General features: G+C 36.3%; 1 protein-coding gene across 1 annotated transcript; it reads right to left on the bottom strand.

The window, feature by feature from the left end:
• Positions 1-1,279: 1,279 nt before the first annotated feature.
• On the bottom strand, positions 1,280-8,293 carry LOC139327041 (rap guanine nucleotide exchange factor 2-like; the record flags this gene model as incomplete). Its single annotated transcript, XM_070956721.1, has 5 exons — positions 8,263-8,293; positions 7,460-7,596; positions 5,950-6,108; positions 5,191-5,343; positions 1,280-1,444 (listed from the first exon to the last, which is right to left on the bottom strand). Coding segments are annotated over exons 1-5 (645 nt in total), but the record flags the coding sequence as incomplete, so codon positions are not given.
• Positions 8,294-18,380: the final 10,087 nt, after the last annotated feature.

The raw sequence follows: 18,380 nt of genomic DNA, 5'->3' as shown, positions 1-18,380 counted from the left end.
TACCTTTTTTGGTGAGGAAAACAAGAAAAAGAAATCTGCCTCTGCTTCCCAGCAATTTTGCCTCGTTGCAGCAAACAGCAAATAGCCTGCTTTACTTTCATTTTCGTTTTCAGCATAGCTTGATTAGCACAAGAAAAAAAAATCTGCTCCCAGCAATTTACCTCCTTGCAGCAAGCAGCAGAGGCCAGCGCAAATCAACTGAGAGCAAAACAGCTGAGAGTCGGGAGGCCAATCCAATCAACTTGTGCTAATTAGGCTGTGCTGAAGCTAAACGAGCTGTTTCTTGCTGCTTGCTACAAGGAGGTAAACTGCTGGGAGTCAGAGGCCAAAGAGTGGGGGCCAGTGGGTGGGCGGGACTACATTTGGTGTATAAGCATACCTAAATTTTCACCCCCTTTTAGGGGGGAAAAGGGTGCATCTTATACTCTGAAAAATACGGTATTTAGTTATCCTGTTTTGCAAGTTCTGAAAGTTATTATATTACATTATTTCATATTATCTTCTTGTTTTATTTTTAATTCCTTGTTTCCAGATTTTTTTCAAATTGTAAATCGCCCAGTTTTATTCTTGCAAATTGAGCAGCAATATGAATCTAATAAATAAGTAACCTATCAGCTCCAACAAAATGTTCTATTCTTAATTTTCTAAATAAAATGTCTAGAATTAGCTATTTGGAGAGGTTCTTCTTTATTGTTCACAAACTGAAGAATATACCTTTTAGAACACTGACGGCTTCCCACAGGCTTTACTTTCAGAAAAGGTGAGTTTAATGTTTTAATTTGCTTTCAAACTATTTAATACCTATTAAATTCCAATCTTTTTTGCAATTTACCAATATTAATTAAAATCTTCTAACAGAGCATGTTGCTTAAAACTACATGTGGTATATACAATATTTTCTTAAATTATAACAAGAGATGGACAGAGTATACAAGATTTAACATTCGATATTCAGGAAACTGTGCATGTAAATGATGGTGATAAAGCAAACAAAACATCAAAATTTAAAAATAAAAAGCCAACCAAAAAAGTTGAAACATGAAAATTCTACTAAAAAAAACTAGGAAAACAGTTTATACTTTTTCTTTGTAATGGAAAAATTTAATAGATTTTTACTATGTGGAAATTACATTGTGTTAGATATAATGAATAAACATGTTAGGTGCTATTTTTTCCAGTGACCTGAAAAAATTGTGATTTCCCATCCTCCAGCCCCATATAAACTATCCAAATACATTACAATTAAAATAAGGATATAGAAGCAAATTATTTATGCAACCTTATCCCTGAGGCTAGGATCATTAAACCACTCCAATAACTTTTTCCCCACTTCCATTGGGCTTGAAAGGAAGGTTCTATATGTCAATAGGAAATCTTCTATGTAAGTTGGATCCACTACCGAATGTTCTTCAACTAAATGCATTGTTAATCTCTCCGGTGTTCCCTGTAAAAGTAAATATTCAAACATCACCAAATGAATGTGTTTTTCACTGCATCTTATTTGTTTCACCAAATTTAAAACAGAATGGAATCTTTATTAGACTATATTTAAAATCAGACAATGACATGACACACACACACATAGATACATATGCACATACACACGCACACAATTAGACTAGCACTACCCTGTTTCCCCCAAAATAAGACATCCCCTGATAATAAGCCCAATCGGGCTTTTGAGTCCATGGTAATAAGGCCAAGCACTTATTTCAGGGTTCAAAATAATATAAGACAGGGTCTTATTTTCGGGGAAACAGTATTTGCATTCAGGCTATAAGCAACTTTCTCTGCTACATGCAAAGTTAGTAGCGGGCAGTTTTAGCAAAGTTCAGTTTTACCACAAGAGTTTTCGTGTGTGTGTGTGTGTGTGTGTGTGTGTGTGTGTGTGTGTGTGTGTGTGTGTGTGTGTTATGCAGCTGCCACTTTTTGTGGCAGCTGCATAATAATTTGCAAGGTGTTTTTGAGAATACAGATTCTAGTTTGGCTAAAATATCATGAAGATTCTTGCGGTAAAACTGAACTTTGCTGAAACTGTCCACTACTATCTTTACATGTATCAAAGAAAGTTGCATATATTATGCATATAGTATGAATACAAATAATGCTGGTTCTCTAGTCTACATCTTCTATAAATTATTAAAGCATTACATAAAAGCTTCAAACCGAAACCAAGATGAACTATAGAAGTTAATAGCAACAGCAATAGCACTTAAGACTTATATACTGCTTCACAGTCCTTTACAGCCCTCCCTAAGCAGTTTACAGAGTCAGCATATTGCTTCCAACAACCTGGATCCTCATTTTACCGACCTCAGAACGATGGAAGGCTGAGTCAACTTTGAGCCAGTGAGAAATGAACTGCTGAACTGCTGGCAGCCAGCAGTCAGCAGAAGTAGCCTGCTGTCCTGCATTCTAACCACTGTGTCACTATGACTCTTAATACAATATTTAATTATAATATTTAATTATGTTTATATATTTAAATATATAATTAAATATATTTAACCAAAATTATTTAATCTCTTTTACACTTAATTCATTCTGAATTAAATATTGGAACAGTGTTGACTGTGGCATATGGATGATTGCACAATGGAACATAAGAATTGTTAATGATAAAGAAGATCAAGAATGAAATGAAATGAAATAAAAACAGATAACTTGTGCATTTATAGAAAGAAGAATCTAATGTCTTTTTAACAGAATGAAGTATAAAAAATGGTGTATGATTGAATGAAACATTTCACTTCAAATGCATATAAAAGAATGATTGCATAAAAACTGAGTATAACAGAAAGATAAGATGTAGAGAGAAACAGTTAAAAAACATGCAATCAATGAGAGAAAAGAACAGTGGACACTAAAAAAGACATTGAAAATGCAGAACAATCTTGATAGAACTAGAAAATTGTTCTAGAAGTGAATGGAGAGGACTAAGCAAGGAACCTCCTGCAGAATACATTAAATATAAAAGAGATTAAATATTTTTGGTTAAATATATTTAATTATATAAACATAATTAAATAGTATAATTAAATATTATATTAAATATAAAGATTATTTTGGTAAAAAATGATAATGATACACCGAAAAGAAAAATATTAGATTCCAAGAGAACAAGATGAAAAGGAAATCATAAATACTGTAAAACACTGAAAATAAATAAGATGCAAATTTAGATAGTGGAACTAGAGATACATTAAAATATGGATGTGATTTGGCTATGGAGTAGCTGCGTAGCTTGTTTACTCTGTGTGTGTGTGTGTGTGTGTGTGTGTGTGTGTGTGTGTGTGTGTGCGCGCGCGCGCGTGTGTGTGTGTGTGTGTGTGTGTGTGTGTGTGTGAAGAGTGAATCTGCACTTGATAACTAGAAGAATCATTATTGTTTCTCTTTGCAAAATGAAAAATAGAAAGAGTGAATGCAAAAACTATTGGAGGATTCATTTGTTAAGTATGTATGGAAAAATGTTAGAATTCTAATAGAGTTGATATACAAATAAAAAATGGTTAAAATGTGGAAAGTATTAAGAGCTGTGGTGGCACAGTGGTTAGAGTGCAGTACTGCAGGCTATTTCTGCTGACTGCCGGCTGCCTGCAATTTGGCAGTTCGAATCTCACCAGGCTCAAGGTTGACTCAGCCTTCCATCCTTCCCAGGTGGGTAAAATGAGGACCCAGATTGTTGGGGGCAATATGCTGACTCTGTAAAAAACCGCTTAGAGAGGGCTGTAGAACACTGTAAAGCGGTATATAAATCTAAATGCTAAGTGCTATTGCTGTTATGCAGCCATATTGGACAGTAATATAAGAAGGATATTTATTGTACTTTTACTGAAAGCATATGTTAAAGCAATATTGAATTATGAAATTTTTGGATGAATGTGGGATTATAGGTTATGCACTAAGAGTGGCATTTAATGGAACTAAAATATGCATGAGAATAAAAGAGGGTGGTTCAATTGTGACCAGGGATAAGGCAAGTACCCCTTTTATAAAGAAATATATAAGAACTCCTCATGGTTATGTTAAAGTGATGAGTTGGTTGAAGGTGAAATGTGAAAAAAACCAGATTAGACAGATACATTTTGTAGTTTTGTAGAGTATTTATAAAAGATGGTGAAATCTATATATCTTAGGATCTGCAAATGTTATTAGAAACTGAGGGATAGTATATGGTCTGTTATGAGGAATGAATGCTTTCTGAAAAATATGAAACTGGCTGCATATACAATCTTACTTTTGCCAACTTCTTTTACAGAGTACTGAGAGTCAGAAGAAACATTAAAGTAAGGTGAATACAGTGGAAATAAGTACTTTGGAAGTGTAGTATTGTAGTAAAAATATAATTTCAAGAATGAATAGATGCCAAATAAGTATGGACTGAAGTGAGTAACTACTATTCACAAGAGAATGTATGTGGTTAAACTGCAGAAAATATATGGCAGAAAAAGGAAATAGGCTAAGTAGAGGAGGGAAGATCAGAATACAATAGTTGGATGGCATTGAGGAGATTCTTGAAGGAGACTGGAGATGTTTAAAAAAATAAAAGGTATGTAGGAATTGGTGGTGGATAGTGTAGGAATGCAGTGGAAGCAAGTAAGGCTGGGAAAGAAAGCTATATAAATAGTAATACTGAATGGTGCTGGAATAAACAATTTTAGCTACATTTCTTTATCTCACTCCTTAAATTTTGTTTAATTAAAAAAAAAATAGTTTGACGTGATAAAATGTAGTCCAGATTCCCAACAAAGAGGGAATGAATTCAGTCAAGAGACAATTCAGTTCAGAGAATTTGTGTGAGAGAAAGAATGTGAAGACGGCTCCTCCCTAATAGTTCTCAGAGTGTATGCTTTATGGGGGAGTTGGCATGCTTTAGTTTAGCAACATTCTGTTTATGGGTAAGGAACAATAAAGAAATCTGTGTGGTAGAGTCACAAGGCATCTTTCTTGCTTTTTGGAGATTGACATCTACTATTTCTTACTTCCTTTTTGAATTCTGCATAACAGTACTTAACCAGAAAAGGGAAAGTGCATGTAATTTGCATATATCTAAGAATTCAGTTTTCTCTTAAAAATTACAAATGCTTAAACCATTGAAAATAAGGCAGGATTTAACATTAATATACAAATACTCCCTAAACAGTATTCATTTTATTCCATTACATACACGGTGATGTAAAAAAAAAATACCTTAATAACAATGTGACCTTTTCTTGTTCCAGTACGATCCAGTTCCCTATGTTCTTTTACCATAACAATCTCTCCTTCCTCTTCTACCTTTTGCATGTTCTTTTCTACTTGGTTCAGTATGCGACAGTAATCTTGTTGGGCTATACATACAAACTGGGAACAGAGGTTTGCAACAGCGCATTAATTATTTTGAATTTTATCCAAATATCAAAAATATTTAAAACTTTAAAGCCACAGTGCTATACTTAATTCCCTAATATAAATTATGAAGTAAGAATTTAGGCATAATAGAAAAATAAAGATAAATAGCATTCATCACAAACCTTTGGATCTCTATTCAAAATTAAGATTTATAACTTCAATGTGCTTATTCCACAATAACTACACTTATAATCTTAGTAGAGTTAATATTTTTCTATGTATTTACTGTATGTCATTTTTAATACTCTGTAGTCAAATCCAATATATTTCTAGAATTTCTGTTTGATTTCAGAATAGCAAATTAGGTCATCTTTTTTAGAAGATGAATGTGCAACAATAATTACTGCTACCTCAAGTATTTGTATAAACTAGGAAAACTGTACTAGGCTTCTTATTTATGAAAGTGCATCATCAATTAATTCAATTTGAATAAATAACATCACAAAAATCTCATATCACCATTCCCCCCCCTTTTCTTAAATAAACAAATTTCAATGCAATATATAAATAATAAATTTGTAAACTCTTCTAATGGTTTACTCAGATATCAAATTCTACCTGGCAGTCATCCACTTTGGTTCTCATGATTCCTTTCATATATTCTTTGTCCATAGTAGGAGAAACACCAAAACTGTTTCCCATGCATAATATTTCTGTTCTTCCATCTGGATATGTTACTTCTACAGAACCATTCAAAATAACAGACCAGGAATCAAGCTAAAAACAAAGCACATTATTTCAAGATAAAACTACATTTCAGTTTTCTTCTAATAAATGCTTGCAAATAGGGAAGAAACAAAAATGTGACCATACACTGAATCAGATAGGATGCAAATTTTTACGTGAAGATGGGTGTGCTTTAAGTCCAATTAAATATCTAACAATTTACATGTTCAGTTGACAAAAAATAAAGATATCCAACTTGATATTCTGGTCTCATTTCTGAGCTATTTCCTGGATAAATAAAGTAACAGTTAGTCCTCAATATATGGACATTCATATGTTTGAAGTTACAGCAGCAATGAATTATAATTATAACCAGTCCTCAGAGTTCTGGCTATCCCAGCACCCTGTGATCTGAACCTGGATGCTTGGCAATTGATACACATTTACAAATGACTGCAGCACTCCATGATGACATGATTGCCATTTGCAACTTTCTCTGTTAGCGTCCCCAGAAAACAATGGGCAAGGAATGTTCCAAGTCACTGGGCTCAGTCTCCCCCACACCCTGTACCCTACCTTAGTCCCTTCTGCACTTGCAACATAGTAGCCACTTACACCCCTGTAGCACCTGCCCGACCCATGTCTCGCCTTTCATGTACTCCCTTGCATCCTCATGCACTTTCCCTGACCTGTGCTGCATTTTCCCTGACCTGTGTCTCCTCTTCATAACCTGACCCAAGCATCTCATGCATCCCCTCAAATTTTATGCACTGTCCCTGACTCATGTTATATCACTTGCACATACTCTTGCATCCACTTCAACCTATTCCACATCGCTCGTGCATCATCCCCACACCATCCCCTGCACTGTTATACCCCCTACCTGACTCACCCCCATAAACCCCCTTGCTCCTTCCTTTAGCCTGCCTGCCAGCCTGGGACTTGCAGCTTTCAGATGGCTTCCCTGCTGACTTTGGCTGTGGGAAGCCAGCAGAAAGTTGTCATCTAATTATGATGGTATTCAGTTAACAATGGGATCCAGAACTGTAGGAATTGCTATCATGCTTTACAACCACATTGCTTACCTACAGTTCGATTTACTTCTGCTATAATCTACACAAAGAAAGAACTGGATAGAGAATCCCAGTATTTTAAACACATACCTTTCAAATTACCTGTGGTACCTACTCAGAGATGTATTTATATTTGAATAAAGAAATTCAGTTTCATAATACATACAAAAACTGTGTATTGATCATTTTAATGTCACTATTGTAACTCAATGTATGTATTTTATATTCAGCAATTTATCTATGATTTTAATTAATAATGTCTTTATTATATGAAATAAAATGAAATAAATGTAAAGTTACTTTGAGAAGAAGCTACAAATATTACTTACTTCTTCTCCATCATTTAGAACAATGGTTCCTGCTCTTTCTACAACTGCAAATACCATCACAGCACAGAGTTCTCTTCTCACTGACATCGTCATGTTAGCAAAAGCTGGTAACTGATGCATGAATTCCAAAAGTTGTTCTAGAAAAAAAATATATAGCAGTTATATATGTATATGCAACATAATCTTACTAAAGAGAATTAAAAGTATTCCATCTATTGTATTATATATTCCATGTCATAGTTTACAATTGCCACAAACTGTTTAAACTAATATTAAAAAATAAAAATAAGCCATTTCACAACTTTTTTAAAAAAAATAAATGAATCATGTTCAGAAAAAAACAATTTCATGACTCAAATACCTGGCATGTTTCTAGGTGTATACACCTTTCTAACATATTGGGCATATATTAGGTTGACAGGGCCCACTTACTGACAGATATTATTAGTTAAATGGCATTCAGATCAGTTTTATCTTAATAGAATATTATACTTGCTGTAAAAATGTATATTCTGCCATATGTAAGATTATGATCTTGCTTTTTACTTAGAATGCTGAAAGTGGTTTATAGCAAGCAAGCAAATATGTTTCCACACACACCCCAAAAGCATTTAATGTTTTCGAAGACTCATAAATGTTATTTGACTACGCTTATGTTTTTATATTATTACCTATCATTACCATGATAGGTAATAATATAGTATAATAAATAAATTTTATTATAAATAATAATATAATAATATAAAAAAATAGGTAATAGAGGTCAGGAACGGCTAGCACATATGTGTGAGTGGAACCTTTACCTTTATCTTTATCATTACAATTGTCAGGCATGCCTCCGTTCAAAACTCAAGGAAGAAAAACCCCAACTCCATGTTTGTAGAGAAAGGTACTTTTACTGAGTATGAACTGATTGCAACGAAAGAAAAGCAAGATCTGAGGCTAAAGGCGCGAAAATTACATATTGAAAGTATTCCCAAATCCCTCCCTGGCTGAACCCTGGCTGAATGTCCAATCCTCAGCCCCCATGGTGTCATGTGGGGTGCATCTTCAGGTGGCCCCATCCATCTGGTATACCGGGACGGTTGACCTTAACTGGCTATAAACAAGTTCATTCAGCTGTGCAGTAGAAGATGAGAGCATCACTCCCTTTTTGGTCACATCATGAGACATCTCCACCAGCTCACTTCCCCACCCAAATACCTATACCTCCCCCCCCCCCCGTTACTATGGCAGCCAATAGTAAGCAAGCATCAGAGGCTGATAACAATCTTCTGATAATTCTGGTTCATAGAACAGACATGGACAAATATCTTCCCCTAGATATTTCTCATGTTATTAAAATATGTTTTATTTTAATAACAAAAATACCTAGGCAATTCATGACCAATTGTGTTATTAATTTAGGGCTATCAGATTCCTTATCAGCTTCCTCAATACCTTCAACAATGTTGCCTGATTCCCCAGCTTAAAGAAAACTGTATCTTAACAATGTAAGAAATAAAATAAAATATATAAAGCAAAAAAAAAAAAAATGAGTTTGTAAACAAACCAAGGGAGTGGTTGGCATATAAATAACCAAAAAAAGAAAAGGAAGATAAAATGAATTGAAACTACAAGAGACAGAAATTGTATTAATGGATACAGCCACACAAAAAGTATTTCATCAATATTATTCCAATTTGTATAAAGGAAATGACATCTCTCTGAGAAAAAAATAGATAAAATTCAAAGAAAATTTATGAAGGATTACAGAGGAGCAGAGAGATTATGAATGGACCTATAATAATAAGGGAAGATTCTGAAGCTATAAAAAATATTAAACCAGGAGCAGTGCCTGGACTAGATGAATTATCAGGTTCTTATTATAATTGTTTTGAGGATGAACTTTTACAACCTTTATAAAATATGACAAACTCTATCTTATATGGAAGAAAGATGCAGAAATTTGGAAAGAAGCCAAAATACCACTAACACCTAAAGAGGGACAAATGTTGACTTTAACAAGAAATCCTAGGCCAGTATCTTATTGAATAATGACTACAAGTTATTCACAAGAACTTTAGCTGGCAAACTGAAAATAATTTTGCAAGAATTTGTTCATAAGGATTAATGTGGGTGTTTATAGAAAAACTAGTTAAAGCACAACCTTAAAATATTTTGGAATATTTGAATCATCATAATGAAAAATAAACTGCACTGATTTTCTTAAGATTCAGAAAAAAAAACTTTGATAGCTTGAGCTGGGCTTTCCTATGCAAGATTTTGAAATATGAATTTTGGAGAGTACTTTAAAAATAGATAAGATTGATTTATACCCCAGAAAGCACAAATAGTTATTAATGGAGGTCTAACAAAACATGTGAAATACAAAAGAAACAAGACAGCCCATCATCTCATGTCTTGTTTATTTGGTTCTTGAAATACTGGACAAAGGCATAAGGCAAGATGACAGGATTGTGGGAGCAAAGATTACAAAATAAACTTGTAAGTTAAAGATTGACTTGATGTTGATTTGGGAAGATCCGTTAAAGGGAATTGAAACATTAATGAGGAAATTAAAAGAATTTGGTGCATTAGCAAGTTTCAAGATTACCAAATAGAAGTAGATATTAAAAATACAGATCAAGCAGAACTGGCAAATAAAATAAGTTTTAAGATTGAAAAGAATATAGCAGATCTGGTTATCACTATGGCAAATATAAACTATGTTATTTCAAAATAACTATGTTAAGACATGAAATGAAACTAAAAACATTTTTAGATGAGAGAAACTACAACTGTCATTGCTGAGGGAAATTTCTGTGATTAAAAATGAATGTCTTGCTTAGACTAATGATTTTGTTTTAGACAAAACCTGTCTTGACAATTGATGTACCATTTAAAAAGTGACAGAAGAATATATTAAAATTTGGTCAAACAAAATGAGTTAAATATAAGATGTTACAAATTGCAAAGGAAAGAGGAGGCTTGGGTCTATTTTGTAGCTTGCTGTTTGGTTTGAAACAGAAAGTGAGTGCTGCTTAGAAATATAAGGACTTGCAGTTATACGGTCACAATCTGAGATTTAAGTGGCATAGATGTTTGTGGTACAACAAAGGCAAAGTTAATGTGCATTTTAAAAATCATTTTGTTAGAGGTGCCATACTGAGAATATGGAATAGATACAAATCCAGGTGTGCCTGAAAACACCCTTATGGCTTTCAGAATAAGAAGCATTTTATAGGCAAGTTAACAAGCAAATACAAATGGCTAAGTTCTCAAAGAAATATTAGAATTTTGTCAATAGGAAAGTAAAATAAAATCAAAAGAATTGGTGGCAGGTTGACATAGTTGTCAGATTTTTTTTACTTGCAGTTATTACCCTGTTTTCCCCAAAATAAGACATCCCCTGATAATAAGCCCAATTTTGAGCACATGGCAATAAGGCCAAGGGCTTATTCCAGGATTCAAAAAATATAAGACAGGGTCTTGTTTTTGAGAAAACAGAGTAGAAATATTAAAAGTAGATAAAAGGATTTATGGTTTTGAATGTTGTAAGACTGAGTGTGAAACAGAATTATGTACAAATGATAAACATGTAATTGCTAAAATGTACAATTTTTATTGAAATTTGAAGAGAAGAACAGGTGAAATAATGTATGATAAAGTATGGTTAAAATTTGGGTGGGACAATATACAAGTGGGGCAAATATACAGATGTAACAATGGAAAAATATATGGTTGAAAAGATTGAAATTTACACTGATGTACTTATAACTGCTGTGAAGAAGATTGGAAACCACTTCTATGTATCTTTTTTCTTTCTTTTCTATTTTTTTACTTTTATGTTTCTTGCACATTAAGCTTTCTCACTGATTTCGTCTTTTCTTTTTCTTACTTTATATTAGTTTGCATTAGTTTTATTGTGGTTTTTGATTTTATATATATATGCATGTGTGTGCATGTGCGTGTGTAGGCACACACAGAGATACTAAAGTTAAATGCTTAGATTAAAGTTCTAATGTATTTCAAGCTCTACTCCTACCATTGAAAAGTTTTGAAGCAAAAAATATGAATCCTTAAATACTTTCAGTAAAGACTAAATGTGATAGAAATGGAGAGAATGGGGTCGGAAAGCTAACAGGTTTTATCACTGCATGCATATACACAGCATGTTTATCTCAGACATTTAGAATTTTGTTTTGTTAATTCTATTTTGATTCGTGGAAATAATTTCCTTCAGTTAAATTCTGAAACAGAAAATATCTCATCAAAAGTTCTTAAGTTTTTTAATCCTCCTTTCCTTCTTTTTGGTGTCAATGGTAGCTTACCAATATCATCATCTGTCCTGTCTATTGGATCTTTTTCTAGACAGTCTCTAACAATATCTCTGCTCATCAAAGGATCAGAAGCCCTCTCAATATCTTCTTCATCATCATCATCTTCCGAATCTACTGCTGTTTCTGGTAATCCACTCAGGTCCATGTCACCAGCTTCGCTTTCTGTGGCCTAAAATGATAATATAAAATTTAGAAAAAAGGATTGAAGGTTTTCTATGATGCTATCAAAACATTACATTAATGGATTTGATAATGGATGTATTACTTTTTATTCAGATATATGTTTGCCAAAAATAAGTCCTAAAGTAAAAATCCCAACATGTTGTAAATATTAAGGACCAAACTTACTTCAGTGAAAATTTAGAAGCAACAGTGATATTTGAAAAGATTATATTTCAATAAATCACGTTTATCTTTTGAGATATATTTATGTTGATAATTTTATTAAAGATATGTACAGCCCTGAAAGGTTTTGTTGTTATTGTTGAAGTACAATGGGATATATGAGTATTCAAGATCAGTGGTAGCACATGCATCCCCAAATCCCCTCCTATCTCAACAAGAATCACATCGTACCATTACAGACATTAATTACTCTTTCTCGGCTTTATGGCCTGACAGCTGCTCTTTCCATTCATTCTGCCCAATGCTCCTTTTCTGGGCTTCCTCAACCATTTTTTCAACCCATAACCAATGTCCAACTGACTCTGATTTTTCCATTTATATGTTCTCAGGCCACCTTCCTATTTTTTTAAACAGCACAAATTACTAAATACGGAGAAATAAGAAAAATGGGAGTTTATTTTTTGCAATTTTATTAATTAAAAATATAACAATAGAATTCAATTTAGGATTGCACTGGCTTTTTTTTTTTTAATTTGATTTATATGCTGCCTTTCTCCAGAGACTCAGGGCGGCTTACAATGCGTTTAGCAATAGCCTTCAATACTTTTGTATATTTATACAAAGTCAGCTTATTGCCCCCACAAACTGGGTCCTCAATTTACCTATCTTAGAAAGGATGGAAGGCTGAATCAACCTTGAGCCTGGTGAGATTCAAACTTACAGTAATTGCAGACAGCTGGTGTTAATCACAATGCTATCAGTCTGCTGAGCCACCAGGCCCGTTTTTGGCTGCCACTGTACACTGTTGGCTCAAAGTTAATTGGTTGTCCACTAAGACTCCAAGATCCCTCTCCCAGTTACTGCTATTAAGCCTGGTATCACCCAGTCTATATGTGTACTTTTGGTTTTTCTTGCCTAAGTGTAAGACTTTACTTTTCTCTACATTGAATTTCATTTTGTTAGATAGGGTCCAGTGTTCAAGTCTGTCAAGATCCATCTGGATCTTGAGCCTACCATCTAGGGTGTTGGTTATTTCTGCCAGCTTAGTATCATCTGCAAATTTGGTAAATTCCCCTTCTATTCCCTCATCTAAGTTGTTTATGAAGATATTGAAGAGTACTGGGCCTGAACCTTGTAGAACCCCACTGCTTACTTCTCTCCATGTAGACTTAGACCCATTAAGGACTACTCGTTGAGTATGGTTTGTCAGTCAGTCACAAATCCATCTGGTGGTGATGCTATCTATCCCACATTTTTCTAGCTTACCAAGAAGTAGGTTGTGGTCTACTTTATCAAATGCCTTGCTGAAGTCTAAGTGTATTATGTCTACAGTATTCCGCTGGTCTACTAATTTAGTCATTACGTTGAAGAATGAAATAAGATTGGTTTGGCATGATCTGTTTTTAACAAACCCATGCTGACTTCTAGTTATTACTTTACTTGTTTCTAGATGTTGGCAAATCTGTTTTTTTTTTTTTTTAATTATCTTTTCCAGCATCTTCCTGGGTATTGATGTTAGGCTGATTGATTTGTAGTTTCCTGGGTCTGTTTTTTTTTCCCTTCCCTTTTTTGAAGATGGGAACTACATCAGCTCATTTCCAATCCTCTGGTAGTTCCTGGTGCTCAAGAATTTTTCTGCCAGGTCCTGGTAATTTGTATTCATCAAGATCAGACAGGTGTTCTCTTACCATTTTTTTTTTTTTTTGCTTATTTTAACTTTTATTTCTAGTCTGTCTCTTACAGTTATATTTTTGGCAGATTGGTCTATCGTTTCTTTTTGCGTGAAGACTGATTCAAAGAATGAGTTAAGCAGCTCTGCTTTTTCTCTGCTGTCTATTACTTCCTTGCTGTTTTCTCTCTTTAGTGGACCGACTGTCTCCTTGATTTTTTTTTTCTTGTCATTTATACGTATGTTGGAAGAAACTTTTTTTTATTATCTTTGACTTTTGTTGCAAGTCTTTATTCATTCTGGCTATCTGCTAATATTCTGCCTTAGTTATGTGTTTCTCTTTCCATTTTTTGTACCTGTCCTTTTTTTTTCTTTAAATCTGTCAGAGAGATCTTTGTGCAGTCATGCTGGTTTCTCCTTGGATTTCTGGTTAAGTCCAGTATGGTTGTCCGTCCAGTTCCCTCCTCTACCCTTTGGACAACAAAGTTGTCATCTAGGTTGATCAGGAATCTATTTGATTTCTCACTGTGCAGAATTAGTCTTCCAATTGATGTCAGGGTAATTGAAGTCCCCCAGTACTATTGTAGTGTGTTTCCTACATATATTTGTTAGTTTGGTTAGCAAAAAGGCCATCTATTTTTTCTTTTGGGTTGGGTGGCCTGTAGTATACACCTATGGTAATGTTATTCTTTTTTTCTTTTATATTGACCCATATGCATTCTAGGAGGCTTTCATCTTAGGTTTCGTGTATTTCTGTAGCAATATAGTGGTCCTTTACATACAGTGCAACTCCACCTCCTCTTTTATAGGGTCTGGTTTTGGATAATAATAGAGGTAGGTCTATGTTCCCAAAGAAACACATCCAGAAATCTGCAGTCTAATCAAAGTGATATTAATGTCAGGAAAAGTTCTAGCTGGTTTGAGTATATACTAAATATAATAATAAGAGCAAGCAGGAGTTCATCAAGTTTACAGTAGCTAGTGCAGTGAATATTTGGAATGCAAAGCACATTGATTCTGAGATTTCCTAATATACGCTTGCTGATTAAATAGGGGAAAAAAAAGAGTTGGAGGCCATTACCGTTAGATGGATTCACAGCTAATTAAACAACTAAATCCACAAGGAGTCATTACTGGCAATGGTTCAATCTTGAGGGAGATTTTGATGAAAAGATAGAGGGTGTTTATCAAATCTGAAACCATACAAGTGGAAGGGATAGGTAATACTGAAGATGACAAAAATAGTTCTGCATGCTCAAACCCTACATTTAAAACTTCAGTTTAAAACTTCATCATCATCACCATGAATATAGGGTATGGGAAAACTGATAAGCTATCAGCAGCTGTAAAGATATAGATGTTTGACTAAATTGTCAGCTGAATGTAAGTTAGTAATATAAAGTTCTGGTTTATAATTAATCTAATTGTCAGCGTTCCAAATTAGGCTCTCTTCCAGCGCTGACATAACAAGATGAACTTTTACCTAGTTTTGTATGTACAGATAGTGTTTCCTGGGAGACGAGGGTGGGGGCTACATTCCTGTGAAAAGAACGTGCCGGGAGGTAGAGATGGATCTGCATGATGGCCAATGGGACATTGGGGTTGGAGAGCGGAAGAGGAGGGGGTTGGAAGGAGGGGCCAGTTTGGCGTCAAAAATGAAATCAGGAATGTCGGCTTTTTATGTTCTTAAATAAAAATGATTCATTAGAGAGATTGCGCTTGAAAATGAAACTTATTTAAGATAGCACCGAAACCTGACAGACAGCCAAACTCAGGGGATAGAGATGGACCCAGCCAAGGTCCAATCAGTTCTACAATGGCAGCCCCCTCGCACCCGCAGACAACTGCAAAGTTTTCTAGGCTTTGCGAACTTCTACAGACAATTCATCCCCTCGTTCGCGAAGATTGCCAAACCTTTGACGGACCTCCTAAGGACAGGAAGCCCAGCGATGAAACCTCGCCCGGGACAACCCCTACAGTGGGACCTGACCTGCCAACAGGCATTTGAGATGCTAAAAGGACTGTTCGCGAAAGAACCTGTCTTAAAACACCCGGATCTGGAACAGCCTTTTGTCATCCAAGCAGATGCAAGTGATGTGGCAGTAGGAGCCGTGTTACTCCAAAAGAACAACCAAGGTGATCTACAACCCTGCGCCTACACCTCCCGCAAACTCACCGATACGGAGAGGCGATGGGCGGCGTGGGAGAAGGAAGCATTTGCAGTAAGGTGGGCCTTGTTGACCTGGCGGCACCTTCTAGAGGGAGGCCAGAAACCATTTGAAGTCTGGACTGATCATAAAAACCTAGAGGCTCTAAAAACCCCACGAAAACTGTCGCCCAGGCAAGTGCGGTGGGCACAATACTTCAATCGTTTCAATTTCGAGCTTAAGCACATCCCAGGAGGGAGAAATTTCCTGGCTGATGCCCTCTCCCGGATGCCCCAATACAACAGTGAGCGGGAGCAGGTAGTGAATGCCATCATCCCCTCCACCCAAGCTGCGGCCCAAGTGATCACCAGACGGCAACGACGTGACTAGCAAGGCCAACTTGCAAGTGACTTAACTGCAAAATTAAAAAATGAAACGCTGACCGACCCCTGGTATCGGGACAATCAACATCTCTTGACAAAAAGAGATGAACTAGTATGGAGGGGGACAAAACTCTATGTCCCACAGAGTTTACGCATCCTGATTCTCAAGAGGAGCCACGACGTTAAACCAGCAGGACACTTCGGGTTCCTAAAGACTCTGCACCTAGTACGAAGGCAGTTCTGGTGGCCACACATGAGAAAGGACGTAGACAGTTATGTAAAAAGCTGCACCATTTGTGCCACGATGAAGACAAGGCCAGGGTGCCCGCCTGGATTGTTGCAACCAGTAGCTGAGCCAACAAGACCATGGGAGGAGATTGCAATGGACTTTATAGTACACCTACCGAGGAGCAGTGGAAATACAGTGATCTGGACTGTAATAGACTTATTCTCCAAACAGGCACACTTCATACCTTGTAGTGGACTGCCTTCAGCCCGTCAGTTATCCAAACTGTTCCTGAAACACATTTACCGCCTACATGGAGTCCCCAGGAGAATCATTTCCGACAGAGGGGTCCAGTTCACAGCAAAGTTCTGGAGGGAGTTTCTACGATCCATAGGTTCATCCCAAGGGCTCAGCTCAGCATTTCACCCGAGCACCAATGGGGGGGGCAGAAAGACTGAACGCTATGATAGAACAGTATTTAAGATGCTACGTCGACTACCAGCAGTCCAATTGGGCAGACCTCCTATCTTTTGCGGAGGTTGCATATAATAATGCTGTCCACAGCAGCACGGGGCTAACCCCGTTTAAAATAGTGAGTGGCATGGATTTTGTTCCCATGCCAGAATACCCGAGGGAGCCCCCTTCCTCAGTCAGTTTGACCGACTGGATGGCAATGTTGAGACAAACTTGGGAAAATGTTAAGAGGGCGCTGGCAAAGGCGGCTCAATCTTATAAGGACCAAGCAGACAAGCACCGAACTCCCCAAAGACCATTTCAGCTGGGAGAGAAAGTTTACCTCTCCACCAAGTACTTGAGACTTAGACTCCCGAGCAGGAAATTGGGCCCAAAATTTATAGGACCATTTCCTATAATAAAAATAATCAACCCCGTTACAGTGCAATTGCAGTTGCCACGGCTTTTGGGGAAAATTCACCCCATTTTTCACAGTAGCCTTCTAAAACCTGTAGTGGGGTCTACTTTAAGGCCAACTCCACGTGAACCCCCTGGGCCCCTGGTTGTTGGGGGCCAAACGCACTACGAGGTGCAGCGGATTCTTGATTCAAGATGGCACAGGGGGCGCCTCCAGTACTTAATTAAATGGAAGGGTTACCCATTGTCAGAGGCTTCTTGGGTGAAGAGCGCAAACATCCAAGCTGATCGCCTTATAGCAAAATTCCATGCAGACCACCCGGGAAAGCCGGGAGGGGGGGGTGCACAGCTGGGGAGGGGCTGATGAGACTAATCTTGTTGTGTTTTCCCTATGGGATAGGTGATGTCGCAGAAGTGAAGGGAGAGGGGCCGGATGTCAGCGTTCCAAATTAGGCTCTCTTCCAGCGCTGACATAACAAGATGAACTTTTACCTAGTTTTGTATGTACAGATAGTGTTTCCTGGGAGACGAGGGTGGGGGCTACATTCCTGTGAAAAGAACGTGCCGGGAGGTAGAGATGGATCTGCATGATGGCCAATGGGACATTGGGGTTGGAGAGCGGAAGAGGAGGGGGTTGGAAGGAGGGGCCAGTTTGGCGTCAAAAATGAAATCAGGAATGTCGGCTTTTTATGTTCTTAAATAAAAATGATTCATTAGAGAGATTGCGCTTGAAAATGAAACTTATTTAAGATAGCACCGAAACCTGACACTAATACTTAAATTGGGTAAATAAAAAAATAGTAAACAAGGTAAATTTTTGTTCTCTTCATTTAACAAATTAGGATGGATATTAAGAATTTTCTTTAGTTTTTAACATCACATTTAAGCAAAATTTGACTAATCTGATCCCCACATCCCAAAAAGATTAATGAGAATGACAACAAAATAAAAATTAAATC

This window comes from Pituophis catenifer, unplaced genomic scaffold (assembly GCF_029215685.1).
Source record: "Pituophis catenifer annectens isolate HBS135680 unplaced genomic scaffold, rPitCat1.0.hap2 SCAF_610, whole genome shotgun sequence".
Taxonomy (NCBI): Eukaryota; Metazoa; Chordata; class Lepidosauria; order Squamata; family Colubridae; genus Pituophis; species Pituophis catenifer.
Note: the sequence above shows the minus strand (reverse complement) of the source record. Positions and strands in the feature narration are given on the sequence as shown.